This window comes from Chrysemys picta, chromosome 3 (genome assembly GCF_011386835.1).
Source record: "Chrysemys picta bellii isolate R12L10 chromosome 3, ASM1138683v2, whole genome shotgun sequence".
Taxonomy (NCBI): Eukaryota; Metazoa; Chordata; order Testudines; family Emydidae; genus Chrysemys; species Chrysemys picta.
Window position 1 is genome coordinate 119796836 of NC_088793.1, and position 14571 is coordinate 119811406.

The 14571-nt window shown below is 44.9% G+C and overlaps 2 protein-coding genes across 4 annotated transcripts in view; one reads left to right on the forward strand and one right to left on the reverse strand.

The window, feature by feature from the left end:
- Positions 1-14571, forward strand: part of TMEM181 (transmembrane protein 181) — a 67785-nt gene that overhangs the window by 40914 nt on the left and 12300 nt on the right. For all 3 annotated transcript variants that reach the window (XM_008173007.4, XM_008173008.4, XM_065590372.1), the window contains 7 exons: positions 545-625; positions 1588-1687; positions 3053-3183; positions 10785-10876; positions 12061-12118; positions 13079-13181; positions 13298-13349. In XM_008173007.4, the coding sequence (XP_008171229.1) occupies positions 545-625; positions 1588-1687; positions 3053-3183; positions 10785-10876; positions 12061-12118; positions 13079-13181; positions 13298-13349 (617 nt within the window). The remainder of the gene's footprint in view (positions 1-544; positions 626-1587; positions 1688-3052; positions 3184-10784; positions 10877-12060; positions 12119-13078; positions 13182-13297; positions 13350-14571) is intronic.
- LOC135982645 (myb/SANT-like DNA-binding domain-containing protein 2) lies at positions 7088-8900 on the reverse strand. The gene is made up of 2 exons (XM_065590373.1): positions 8221-8900; positions 7088-7666 (listed from the first exon to the last, which is right to left on the reverse strand). Exons 1-2 carry the CDS (start codon positions 8759-8761, stop codon positions 7197-7199), a joined length of 1011 nt encoding a protein of 336 aa, XP_065446445.1. The 5' UTR covers positions 8762-8900; the 3' UTR covers positions 7088-7196.

Genomic DNA, 14571 nt, shown 5'->3' on the forward strand with positions numbered 1-14571 from the left:
AAATAAATGAGCTAATTAGCAATCATTAATCTCTTCTTAATTTAGCAAGTTTAGTCAGCTACAAACATGCATAGTCTTCAAAAATAAAGAAGCTTACAGTGGATTGAGTCAATTGATGAATTTACTGTAAAGTCTTAAACAAAGGGAAGTTAACCTATGTTGGTTTCATCCTCCTTTTTTTGCCTTAGTGTGTGGTTTGGCATGTATGATCGCACTTTGAGAATGTACAGTGCTTCTTCTTTATCCTGTAACTTAGTACCAAGCATGAGGAACAGTAGGCTGCTTTAGCTCTATTTTTATTTATTGAAATTTTCATAACAATATCGAGGTTGGAGGAGGCAGCGAGGCATGAATTAGCCTTAATCTTTCTAAGGTGGTGCAGTGGAATTTGCAGTGGCTTGGCCAGTAAACTTGAGAAAGCCAGTGGATTAATCTGTAAGACTTTTATGCAATATTGTGTCTGCAAGTACTAGTAATTTGTTATGTTATGCAAATTTTATCAGCTTCCTCTTAATATACTAATTTATCTTTTATTATCTTGTAGTGGAAAACCTACAACCCATCTTTTTCACAAGTGGAAATCTGGTTCCGATTTGTCTTTGTAGTTCTTACTTTCATGGTCACTGTGAGTACAGTATCTTACTTAACTTTTTTGGAGGGCTGGGGATAGGTGTGCAGGTGGCTAATTCAACTGCTACCTAGTCCTGTGTTTGGTATCATAGCTCTGAACATTAGCAAAGCCTCCTACTGTGCATGTGCAAAACCATTTTTAAAAATACTTATAATTCAGTTTGTGCTTTAAAATTTCTGCAAACAATGGAAGGGTTTAGTTCAACCTGCATTTTCAAGTCCAGCTGTGTTTGAGTGTTTTTTGGATTGGGTGGTATTGCAAATGGGGAAAATCATATACTTTGTACAACTCAGAATGTTTGAAAGAATATTGCTCAGACTTTCAAGAAAAAACTCACCTTGGGGCTGAGACCAAGTAATGAAATATTTCTGAAAAACTGGAGTGGAAAATTTCTGACATAATGAATGAAAACACTGGGTTAGAATGAAAGTCCTAATGTAATTTTGAATGTAGTAGGTGTTGCTACACACTTTCTAGAATAATGTATGTGTGAGAGAGAGAGAGAGAGAGTGTGTGTGTGTTTGTGCGCACACACCTTTTATCAAGTAACAATGAATGTGGTACATGACCTGACCTGTCAGTGAAGTTTGTTGGCTAGCTTAGGCAGATATTGGTACGTTGTTATAGTCTATATAGTAATATCAAACAGTAAATTGGCAGCATCACACAAATGATGCTGATTTGTGCAGTAGCAGCTGGTTTCCATTTCAGGCTGTCCCAGAGGTTAAGTGACTTGCTCAAGGTCACACAACATATCAGAATGAGAAATAGAACCTTGGAGACCTGACTCCCAGTGATAAAGTCTACTCAACAGAGCACACTTCCTTTTGAGTAACATTGTTAGTGTATTAGTCTCTGTTAGCTCTGCTAAGGCTAGGAAGGACAAGATAGATGAAGGTTGACGTATGTAATATAGTAACTGGCAGTTGCCAATAAAATTTTTGGTTTTTTTGCAGTGTCTGTTTGCACATTCCCTCCGGAAATTTTCCATGAGGGACTGGGGAATTGAACAGAAATGGATGTCCATCCTCCTTCCCCTGTTGCTGCTTTACAATGGTATTTGTGTGTGTATATATATTATGCCATTTTTGTAGGGTTCTCTTACAATCAGCTTGGCCCCTTTAAAATATGTGACTGCTTATAAAAATTCAGTTATGTACTCATTGAATTTCTTTTAAAAACATACAAATAAATCCCTTCTTTTCAATAGGCCAGACACCATGATAATCAGATGGGTTTCATTTCCTTTCAGTCCTTCAAATAAATGTTGTTCCTGTTTGTTTAAAATTCTGAATCAGATAAATGTTGTATTATCCGTTTTAAAGGTGGTAGTATTATCCAGCCTCTGCATTTAACTGAGCATCTCTCTGGAGGCACTGAGATACCAGTAGCTCCTCAATTAAGCATGGAGGCTGCTTTTAGTCTCTAGCTTGTAAACCAAGCCAAATTGCTAGAGATCCAGTAGATATCAAAATAGCATTTGGCCCTGTAATGAGGTGTACTGGCTCTTTTAAGAGGTGGCCCAGAGGACCCTGTTCCAAGGAATTTGAATGAACCAAGACCCAGGAAGTGGCATGGTGGCAGAATAGAGGAGACTGTCCCAGGGAATTAGAAGTTGGGTGGGAGGAAAGCACCAGGACACTGTTCCTTTTAAGGGCCCAGGCCTTGTAGTGTAAGGTGGGGCAGGGCTCCCCTCACTTCCAGGCAGTTAGGAGGAGCTCTTCACAGGAGGCCAGTGAATACACTGCCTTCTCCCTCAGAACAGGGGAGAGACGTTGACAGGAGAAGGAAGCCAGAGCTGGAAAGCTAAAATCTAGGGAGAGACAGTTATGAGAAGCAACCTTGTGAAGAAGAGGCTATGGATGGCAGAAGAGCCAGAGAGAAGTATGAACCTTTGGATTGCAGTGATGGACTTTATTGATGGGACTGTTTGCGGGCATTAAACCAGCCCCAGCTGAAGTCTGTGGGGAGTCTGTAAGTGGTCCTGATGAGACAGAACAGAGGGGGCTTGCTGCAAAGGGAACTCTGGCCATGAGGGACTGCTCAGGCAGCAGCAGCCGTGTTACATGTCCCCAGGAACTTTAACACTAGAACTACACTGAGACCTGACTTTAGGCAACCAGCAAGAAACAGTTGTGTAGTAGGTGCCCTCTAACTAAAGGGCTAACAAAACATGAACTCTACTGGAAATCTTGGGGAAAATCTTAGTGATTGCTTAGCACAGGGAGGAGTACCTGTTGGAGGTGCCTTGTATTTGTTATGAACTTTCAGATTTAACCAACTGCAGTGCCACTTACTTGCTAAGATTTTGAAAAATCTGCTTGTTCTCTGAAGACACTTTGGGTTTTTTCCACCTTTGATTAATGGGTAAAATTGAAAAAGAAAATAAAATTCTATGATTTTTCTTCTGTTCTGTTACAGATCCATTTTTCCCCCTCTCATTTTTGGTGAACAGTTGGTTTCCTGGAATGCTTGATGACCTCTTTCAGTCAGTGTTTCTGTGTGCATTGCTGCTGTTCTGGCTCTGTGTCTACCACGGGATAAGAGTGCAGGTAAGGAGAGGACAGTTACTCAGTACTTGCTGCAGAGATATTAGCATTAATTCAGTTTTGCATTATGTAGTTTTAATTTTTCTCCCTGATTTATGTGGTACACTTTTTCCAAGCTGTTAACAAAATGAAATCATGCCTAATATGAAAGTGTTCACAAAACTAATTCTATACACAGTGTAATGTGACTTTTTATTCTGTCCCGTATGCTAAACTCAATTCTTCCATTTTATTTCAGATCAGTTGTTTTATATATTCTAGCTCATTGTTTAATGGATTCACAGAGTGACTAAGCTGTTGTGAAAGCCTGATGTAGTGTTATACTGTTTGCATTATGACCTGAATATGTGATTTGTGGTTAGCCATTTGGGTGCTTTGTCCCTTGTGCTAGGGAAGAGACAGAGCTCTGTTATAGAGCAGTGTTTCTCCACTTTTTTGATACCAAGGATCGGCTTGCTGCCTTCCTTAAACTGTGGGTATGTCTACACTACGAAATTAGTTCGAATTTATAGAAGCCGGTTTTATTGAAATCGGTTGTATACAGCCGATTGTGTATGTCCACACATAAAATGCTCTAGGTGCTCTAGTCGGCAGACCGCGTCCACAGTACGAGGCTAGCGTCGACTTCCGGAGCATTGCACTATGGGTAGCTATCCCACAGCTATCCCACAGTTCCCGCAGTCTCCGCCGCCCCTTGGAATTCTGGGTTGAGATCCCAATGCCCGGATGATGCAAAACAGTGTCGCGGGCGGTTCTGGGTACATGTCGTCAGGCCCCTCCCTCCCCCGTCACAGCAACGGCAGACAATAGATTCGCGCCTTTTTATCTGGGTTACCTGGGTTACCTGTGCAGACAACATGGAGCCCGCTCAGCACAGCTGAGCTCACCGTCACCATATGTCCTCTTGGTGCCGGCAGACGTGGGACTGCATTGCTACACAGCAGCAGCTGCTAACTGCCTTTTGGCGGTAGACGGTGCAGTAGACTGGTAGCCTTCATCGGCGATCTGGGTGCTGGCAGCCGTGGGGCTTGCCTTTTGGCAGTAAATGGTGTATTATGACTGTTAGCCGGCCTATTACAAGTCGGGTCATCGCACGTTAGCAGAGTCTTCCCCGAGCAGCCGATTGTGCAATAGGCCTGAAGACCATCGTCATACACTGCCCCGTATTTGCTGCCAAGCACCCAGAAAGATGCCGAGGGCTATCAGTCACGCTGCACCGTCGTCTTAAGATGTAAAAAAATAGATTTTCTCTGTATTCATTTGCTTCCCCCTCCCTCCGTCAAATCAACGGCCTGCTAAACCCAGGGTTTTCAGTTTAATCTTTGGGGGGGACCAGTCTGTGACAGTTGTTTGTGTCTCTCCCTGATGCACAGCCACCGTTCTTTATTTTAATTCCCTGTGCCTGTACGCCATGTCGTCACTCGGCCCCCCCTCCCTCCTTCCCCTAGGCCGTCAGATACTACGTTTGCGCCACAGCTCGAGCCGAGAAGCGGTTCGCGCCTTTTCTTTGAATTCTGGGTTGAGATCCCAATGCCCGGATGATGCAAAACAGTGTCGCGGGCGGTTCTGGGTACATGTCGTCAGGCCCCTCCCCCCTCGTCACAGCAACGGCAGACAATAGATTCGCGCCTATTTACCTGGGTTACCTGTGCAGACAACATACCACGGCAAGCATGGAACCCGCTCAGCTCAGCTGAGCTCACCGTCACCATATGTCCTCTGGGTGCCGGCAGACGTGGGACTGCATTGCTACACAGCAGCAGCTGCTAACTGCCTTTTGGCGGTAGACAGTGTAGCATGAGTGATAGCCGTGGGGCTGGCAGCCGTAGTGCTGCATTGCACCAGCCCCTTCCAGGCGATGGTATATTATGACTGGTACCCGTCATCGTCATACTGGTATGGCTGTCAATCATGGCCACCTGGGCAGACATGCTACTGTTTTGATGATGACGGTTACCAGTCATAATATACTATTTTCTGCCAATTGCCCAGTATTGTCTGCTAAGCACCCAGAAGAGGCCGAGGGCGATGCTGGGTGCTGGCGGACGTGGGGCTGGCAGACGTGGGGCTGCATTGCTACACAGCAGCAGCCCCTTGCCTTTTGGCAGATGATGGTATATTATGATTGGTACCCATCATCATCGTATTGGTATGGCTGTCACTCATGCTGCAGCGTCGGCTGCCACCTTAAGATGTAAAAAATAGATTTGTTCTGTGTTCATTTGCTTCCCCTTCCTCCGTGAAATCAACGGCCTGCTAAGCCCAGGGTTTCCAGTTTAATCTTTGGGGGCACCATTCTGTGTGACAGTTGTTTGTGTTTCTCCCTGTTCCTGTACCTGTACGCCATGTCGTCACTCGGCCCTCCCTCCCTCCCTCCCTCCCGCCCTCCTTCTCCTGGTCCATCAGATACTACTTTCGCGCCTTTTTTCTGACCAGGCGCCATAGCTAGCACTGGGATCATGGAGCCCGCTCAGATCACCGCGGCAATTATGAGCACTATGAACACCACGCGCATTGTCCTGGAGTATATGCAGAGCCAGAACATGCCAAGGCGAAACCCGGACCAGGCGAGGAGGCGATTGCAGCGCGGCGACGAGAGTGATGAGGAAATTGACATGGCCATAGACCTCTCACAAGGCACAGGCCCCAGCAATGTGGAAATCATGGTGTTACTGGGGCAGGTTGATACCGTGGAACGCCGATTCTGGGCCCGGGAAACAAGCACAGACTGGTGGGACCGCATCGTGCTGCAGGTATGGGACGATTCCCAGTGGCTGTGAAACTTTCGCATGCGTAAGGGCACTTTCATGGAACTTTGTGACTTGCTTTCCCCTGCCCTGAAACGCCAGGATACCAAGATGAGAGCAGCCCTCACAGTTGAGAAGCGAGTGGCGATAGCCCTGTGGAAGCTTGCAACGCCAGACAGCTACCGGTCAGTCGGGAATCAATTTGGAGTGGGCAAATCTACTGTGGGGGCTGCTGTGATCCAATTTGCCAGGGCAATGAAAGACCTGGTGATAGCAAGGGTAGTGACTCTGGGCAACGTGCAGTCAATAGTGGATGGTTTTGCTGAAATGGGATTCCCAAACTGTGGCGGGGCCATAGACGGAACCCATATCCCTATCTTGTCACCGGAGCACCAAGCCACCGACTACGTAAACCGCAAGGGGTACTTTTCAATGCTGCTGCAAGCCCTGGTGGATCACAAGGGACGTTTCACCAACATCAATGTGGGATGGCCGGGAAAGGTACATGATGCTCGCGTCTTCAGGAACTCTGCTCTGTTTCGAAAGCTGGAGGAAGGGACTTTCTTCCCGGACCAGAAAGTGACCATTGGGGATGTTGAAATGCCTATCGTGATCCTTGGGGACCCAGCCTACCCCTTAATGCCATGGCTCATGAAGCCGTACACAGGCAGCCTGGACAGGAGTCAGGACCTGTTCAACTACAGGCTGAGCAAGTGCCGAATGGTGGTGGAATGTGCATTTGGACGTTTAAAAGCGCGCTGGCGCAGCTTACTGACTCGCTCAGACCTCAGCGAAAAGAATATCCCCATTGTTATTGCTGCTTGCTGTGCGCTCCACAATATCTGTGAGAGTAAGGGGGAGACCTTTATGGCGGGGTGGGAGGTTGAGGCAACTCGCCTGGCCGCTGATTACGCGCAGCCAGACACCAGGGCGGTTAGAGGAGCACAGCAGGGCGCGGTGCGCATCAGAGAAGCTTTGAAAACGAGTTTTGTGACTGGCCAGGCTACTGTGTGAAACTTCTGTTTGTTTCTCCTTGATGAACCCTCCAACCCCCCCCCCCCCCCGACCCGGTTCACTCTACTTCCCTGTAAACCAACCACCCCACCCCACCCTCCCCTCCCCTCCCGCTTGCAGAGGCAATAAAGTCATTGTTTTTTCACATTCATGCATTCTTTATTAGTTCCTTACAGAGGTAGGGGGATAATTGCCAAGGTAGCTGGGATGGGTGGGGGAGGAGGGATGGAAAAGGACATACTGCATTTTAAAACTTTAACTCTTATTGAAGCCCAGCCTTCTGATGCTTGGGCGATCATCTGGGGTGGAGTGACTGGGTGGACGGAGGCCCCCCCACCGTGTTCTTGGGCGTCTGGGTGAGGAGGCTATGGAACTTGGGGAGGAGGGCTGTTGGTTACACAGGGGCTGTAGCGGCAGTCTCTGCTCCTGCTGCCTTTCCTGCAACTCAACCATACGCTCGAGCATATCACTTTGATGCTCCAGCAGACGGAGCATTGCCTCTTGCCGTCTGTCTGCAAGCTGACGCCACCTATCGTCTTCAGCCCGCCACCTCTCCTCTCGTTCATGTTGGGCTTTTCTCATCTCCGACATTGACTGCCTCCACGCATTCTGCTGTGCTCTATCAGCGTGGGAGGACATCTGCAGCTCCGTGAACATCTCGTCCCTCGTCTTACGTTTTCTCTTTCTAATGTTCACGAGCCTCTGCGAAGGAGAAACATTTGCAGCTGGTGGAGGAGAAGGGAGAGGTGGTTAAAAAAGACACATTTTAGGGAACAATGGGTACACTCTTTCATTACAAGGTCGCATATTTCGGCTTGCAGGCAGCCATCGTAGGCCACAGTGTTTTGGCTTTTTTAACCTTCTTAACATGCGGGAAAGGTTGCAAACAGCAGCGCATTTCCCATATCAAGGATGAATTGGGTTGTCCATTTAAAATGGGGTTTCAATGTAAAAGGAGGGGGCTGCGGTTTCCCGGTTAACATGCGGCACAAACACAAGTAAACCCCCTCCCCCCCCCCCCCCCCACACACACACGATTCTCTGGGATGATCACTTCACCCCTCCCCCCCACCGCGTGGTTAACAGCGGGGAACATTTCTGGTCAGAATAGCAGGAACGGGCGCCTCTGAATGTCCCCCTTAATAAAATCACCCCATTTCAACCAGGAGAGCTTTCTGGAGATGTCCCTGGAGGATTTCCGCTCCATCCCCATACACGTTAACAGACTTGCTTGCTTTTTTTTTGTAATGTTTACAAATATTTACAAAGTTACACTCACCAGAGGTCTCCTGTGTGCCCTGAGGGTCTTGGGTGAGTTCGGGGGTTACTGGTTCCAGGTCCAGGGTCACAAACATATCCTGGCTGTTGGGGAAACCGGTTTCTCCGCTTCCTTGCTGCTGTGAGCTACCTACAGTACCTCCATCGTCATCTTCCTCGTTCCCCGAACCGTCTTCCCTGTGTGTTTCTCCAGTGAGAGAGTCATAGCACACGGTTGGGGTAGTGGTGGCTGCACCCCCTAGGATCGCATGCAGCTCCGCGTAGTAGCGGCAAGTTTGCGGCTCTGCCCCGGACCTTCCGTTTGCTTCTCTGGCTTTGTGGTAGGCTTGCCGTAGCTCCTTAATTTTCACGCGGCACTGCTGTGTGTCCCTGTTATGGCCTCGGTCCTTCATGGCCTTGGAGATCTTTTCTAATACTTTGCCATTTCTTTTACTGCTACGGAGTTCAGCTATCACTGCTTCATCTCCCCATATGGCGAGCAGATCTCGTACCTCCCGTTCGGTCCATGCTGGAGCTCTTTTGCGATCCTGGGAGGACTCCATGACGGTTACCTGTGCTGATGAGCTCTGCGTGGTCACCTGTGCTCTCCACGCTGGGCAAACAGGAAATGAAATTCAAACCTTCGCGGGTCTTTTCCTGTCTACCTGGTCAGTGCATCTGAGTTGAGAGCGCTGTCCAGAGCGGTCACAATGAAGCACTGTGGGATAGCTCCCGGAGGCCAATAACATCGAATTCCGTCCACACTACCCCAATTCCGACCCGCAAAGGCCGGTTTTATCGCTAATCCCCTCGTCGGAGGTGGTGTAAAGAAACCGGTTTAAAGGGCCCTTTAAGTCGAAAGAAGGGGCCTCGTTGTGTGGACGTGTCCAGGCTTAATTCGGTTTAACGCTGCTAAAGTCGACCTAAACCCGTAGTGTAGACCAGGCCTGTGTCAGGGAGATCTCAGGGACCGGCGTAGAGAATGGTGTCATGTGACTTTGAGGCTAAAATGATTAGCAGTGAAATACTGAGCTATTCTGGCAGAACCTTATTGGCATGGTTCACACCTTCTCAGCTCTTATTCTAGACTAGTTGCAGAGCAACTCTGCAGTAGTTTCCACTTGGTTCGTATTTGGAAAGCTATTTTTTTGCAATCATACATTTTACAATCTTAAAAAAATAAAAAAAGAGAACTCAAATTCTGGAGCACAACTTTAAGGAAAGAAGTGGATTTTGTAGCTGCAGAATCAATGAAGTGTGTCAGATCTTGTAATATCCTCACTTTGTTTTAACATACATGTGATTATAACAGTTTTTATACACTGTGTAGTGAGCTTTGGATCTTACAAAATAAATTGCAGATGCTGCTTTTTTTAAAAAGCATTTTGGGAGTGAACCCAAAGTATGGCTTGTAACAAAGTGGCCTTAGGCGGGACACTACTGAGCGTATCAATTCAGGACAAATTGCTTAGAGCAGGGCAGTTACAGCCCAAGGCTGGGGTTCCTTCACTGCTGAGGCACACCAACCAGCCAAACAAAGAGGATCTCGGTTTTACCCCACTGGCTAACCAGAAGTCAGGCAAGCAATTCCTCAGACGCTCCAGTTTCTCAGTGTCACTACTAGCGCCACTCCTTATGGGGGTGAATGGTTATGAAAACCAGTATACCAGTAAAAGAAAAAAGGTTCTCCTGATCCCAAAGGACTAAGCTCCAGACCTAGGTCAATATACCAGTCAGATCTTGCCCAAAATCACGCTGTTGCCAATCCTTTAGAATCTAAAATCTAAAGGTTTATTCATAAAAAGAAAGAAATATAGATGAGAGTTAAAATTGGTTACATGGAATTAATTACATACAGTAATGGCAAAGTTCTTGGTTCAGGCTTGTTAGCAGTGATGGAATAAATTGCTGGCTTAAGTAAAGTCTCTGGAGTACATCCGCAGCTTGGGTGGGTCATTCAGTCCATTGTTCAGAGCTTCAGTTTGTAGCACAGTTCCTCCAGAGGTAAGAAGCAGGATTGAAGACAAAATGGAGAAGATGCAGCTGCTTTTTATAGTCTCTTGCCATGCGGCCTGTGCTTCCTTTATTCCAAAACAAAGCTGCCCAGCACATGGCCTGAAAGCCTTAGAGTCCTCTCTGTAGGCATGCCCCTGCAAGCCTTGCTGAGTCATAAGGTGTATCTGCCATCTCTCAATGGGTCAGTTGTATAGCTGATGGTCTTTAATGGGCCATCAAGCAGACTAGGCAGAGCTGATGCCAAACTGTCTGGGGTGTCACCTAGAAGCATAGCACAAGTTTGAAATACGACAGTATAGAGCCAATACTTGAAACTTTAAATACAAAAATGATACGTGCATACAGATAGCATAATCATAACCAGCAAATCATAACCTTTTCATAGACACATTGACCTTCTTTGTACGAGATTTGGTGCCACTATAGGACCTTGGTTGCATCAATGATCTATACCGTCACAGTTCATGTCAATAACGTCACATGGATGTTCCTATTTTAATGTGTTGAGAACTAACATTCTCTCTCAGGTGAATTCAAATATTCTTAACCTGTCTTCTGTTGCCCCAACAGGGAGAAAGGAAATGCTTAACATTCTATTTTCCCAAATTCTTTATCGTTGGGCTTCTGTGGTTGGCCTGTGTTACATTAGGAATATGGCAAACGTAAGTAATTTCCCTTTGCACTAAGTTTTAGTGAGAAAAAGCTGTTCAGGAAAGAGGAGGTGGTTTACAAATAGTGATGTCTCTCTTTTGAAGTTTTGATTGTGGTCTGGAAATGGATAAATTGAGCTACACCAGTTCTGTCAGATCTTCCCATTTTGTAAACTGAAACTAACTCTCTAATGGCTGCCCTAATAACACACACCTACATAAATTTCACAGCCAGTGCATGATGTCTCCCTACAATACATTCTCCAGTGTTTTGGTCAATTTAGAACAGGATTCCTAGTAGTAGAGCTTCCCCTTCTCTTGGAAAGGCCAGGCAGAGGCCTTACTGATAGGATATGTTGGTTTGTTCAATTTTATTCCATTACGCCAAGTGCTATACCCTCTTAGACCATGCTGAACCTCGCATCTCAGTATTTACACTCTACATATATTTGTAAACTGTCCTACTCACCTCATCAAGCTGTTGTTTAGCCAAGTAATACATATGTTTAATTTTTCCTCTTATATTAGTCCCTTTGACCTTTGAATAATTTGTGTTGCTCTTTTCTGAATTCCTTCCAATTTGATAAGCTAACATAAAGATAGAAACATCCTGCTGCCAGACAACTACCCCACCATTTGGGTGATGTGGCTTTCTAAGGCACATTAACCACAATTGTGTCCCTCTTATATTTTGTTTTTTTGGGGGGGAAGTAAATGGGGGGGTAGTTAAGGTGGAAAGCTATGCAGCTTCAGGAAAATGCTATTGAAAACAGAGACTGCCCTTCTGTCCTAGAACGGATACATACTTGATAATGAGTGAAGAGTCGGATCCTGCATTTTTTCATTGCTCCGATCAAACTCAATAAATCTGTGAAACCCAAGTTTTGTAGGAAATTACTATGTTTTAAAGTAGCCAAAAATAGGGAAAATGAATAAAGAATAGCTGAAAACCCAGAATCCCCACATGCGTGATAGGTAAAATCAATGGGTCAGATCCTCAGCTGGTATAAATCCATGTGTCTCAATTTAAAATCCGTATAACTACCAGTTTACACCAGCTGAGGAGCTGGCCCAATATCCATAATCTCAGTATAACAAGACTAGAATTCCAGTAGTGTCTTTTGTCAATGCATGTTTCTGGTTTAACCTGACACCATTAGAACTGTGATTACTTCCTGATCTTTGATCTTTTCTAGTGTTAATGAACTACATGATCCAACATACCAGTTCAGGGTTGACACAGGTAATTTTCAGGTAAGTTTGAATCAAACTTTTTTGACACTTCCATATGGATTTTGTATGTCTACTCAGGTAAGACTGGGGAAGAGGTGTGTGAAGAGATCTGGCAGGTATTTAGTATTACATTATATTATATATTCTTCAGGCTGAAATGTAACTATTTTTTTTGCTGTAAAACTTTAAAGAACACCTAGTGCTGAATGGAAGATCTGAAGACTAAAAATATATTTTCACTATTTTAAGGAAAATTGTTCAGATTTTTTGTTTGGCTAATGCAAATGTCTTTAAAATGGACTTGTATGTTTATAGAAAGATGCTCCCTCCATTGCATATTCTGTACTGGAAACATGGAATGTTTCCTTTTGGATGAAGAGGCGTGTGTCTATAGGCCTACTGCACTATTAAGAAAGAAGGCCATAGTGTGAATATTGAGCTGTCACCACAGGGAAGACCATTTGGAACTGTTTGCAAATGAGTAGTTTCTGGTTAGAAATCACCCAGGGCATCTTGGATCTCATCAGAAATATAGTCATTACCTTTCAGTGAGCCAAAAATGAGCTCCTTGTTAGGCCTCCTAGTTCTCCACCACCTTCTATTCTCAGAACATTTGGCTTTCTCAGTAAATCTCCATTTTCCCTTCTGTAGGAGAAATCCGTTCTGTACAGCCTCCTGTTGCTTCTCAGAGCTGTGTGGCCATTTTTAGAAAACTTCTGAGATTTGAACTATTTCAACTGAAAGAAGTGGCCTTTGAAACACCCTCTCCACTGCACTACATCCCAAAATTGACAAAACCACCACAGCCACTTCTGCTACAGACAAGGGAGTATCATGCTTCCTTCCTCCAGCCTAATTGCCCTGAACAAATGGATCATGCTTTTGGAGATGGTGGTTTCTGTCTCTGGGATGGATTTGAAGGAAGAAAGAATAGGATAAATCTTGTTCAGTAAAACTATATAATATTTTTTTCTATTGCAGGGAATGAAAATCTTCTTCCTTGTGGTGGCAACTGTATATATCTTGTACCTTTTGTTCCTGATAGTGAGGGCGTGTTCAGAGCTTCGCAACATGCCTTATGTTGGTAAGCAGTACTTTCTTCGTGTTTCCTTCAAATGGGTTTCCCCCAAGGATGGCTAGATATTTGGGGCAGGGGGTGTAAGCTCTCAAATAACTGACAATTGTTCTTAATCCTTCCAGATCTCAGGTTAAAATTCTTGACTGCATTGACCTTTGTAGTTCTTGTCATTAGGTAAGACTTCTTTAAAGTACATATTCTCTGCATTGTAATATTTATAGCTTTGTAAAACTTTCTTAAAGAAAAACGGTTCTTGGCAATCAAGTTATCAGTAAAATAGTGCACCCTCAGAGCAGGTTATCCATTCACAACTTTCTCTGGGTTCATTCTTAAAAATGCCACTGCATCCAAACTACATTTTAAAATCTTGCACGCTACTGGCACTCACCAAATAATAAATTCCACCACTCAGTTCCATAATCAATAGATCTTGGTGTCCTTATTTTTCCAAAAAATTCCTACTGATATCCCACTACAGCAGTGCTGTGGCTCTTGGGAAGTGCATGGCCCTCTGTTTATAAAAAAAATAAAGAGCCTTTTTTAAAAGCAAATGCACTGACTCAGCTAGCACTGTGATGCACTGTTGCTGTCCAGGCAGACTGTCTGAGACAGATTTCATAATTTGTTTCTCAGAACGGTAGAGCTCAAGAAGCTTGTGAGATGGTCACAAGGCTTTCATACTTTTTCTTTTGAAAGTCTGCCATTAAATTCTGTCTTTAGCCCAAGAAAGCCAGTGGGGCACCAACAATGCCTGTTTTTAAGGGATGCAGAGAGTTTAGTTAACCTAGACTCTGGGGCAAATGGCCTCTATAAGAGGGGAAGGAGAAAGGGAAAGAACATTGATAACCCAAAATGAAGACATCCCACTCTGATCTGTTTAATGTCTTGAATCAACGAGGCGAAGATGAGATTGGTGAACTGGCAGTGAAGCTCTTGGGTAAGTAGAATGATGAGTGACTAAAAACCTGCTCTGTATGCCTGCATTAAAAAATACAATTGCACTGATCATCTAGGAGAATTGAGCAGTCTGTAAACGCTCAAACTTCTGCTGTGATTTGTGGAGTCCCACACCTGACTCTCCATGACATGAAAATGGTTTGCCTTTTGGAAAAAATGTAGATTGACTTATGTTGCTCTTTTATGGCAGCCTTAAAATGTTGCAAAAGGGGAATGTGTATAAGAACCGTAAACATATGGGATTGTTCCATTCAGCTAATGGGGTTGATGGTGTCATTATGAACGGTGTTTGAAAGCAAGGGGCTATTACTCTAAACTTAAGTGGTATATCTAGAATATTCTTATCAGAGGGAAAACTGTTTCCGTCTAGAACAGACTAAGCAAATGTGGTTTACAGCATCAACAGTTAAGAGGAGACTGAACCTGTTTTGGGACAGAT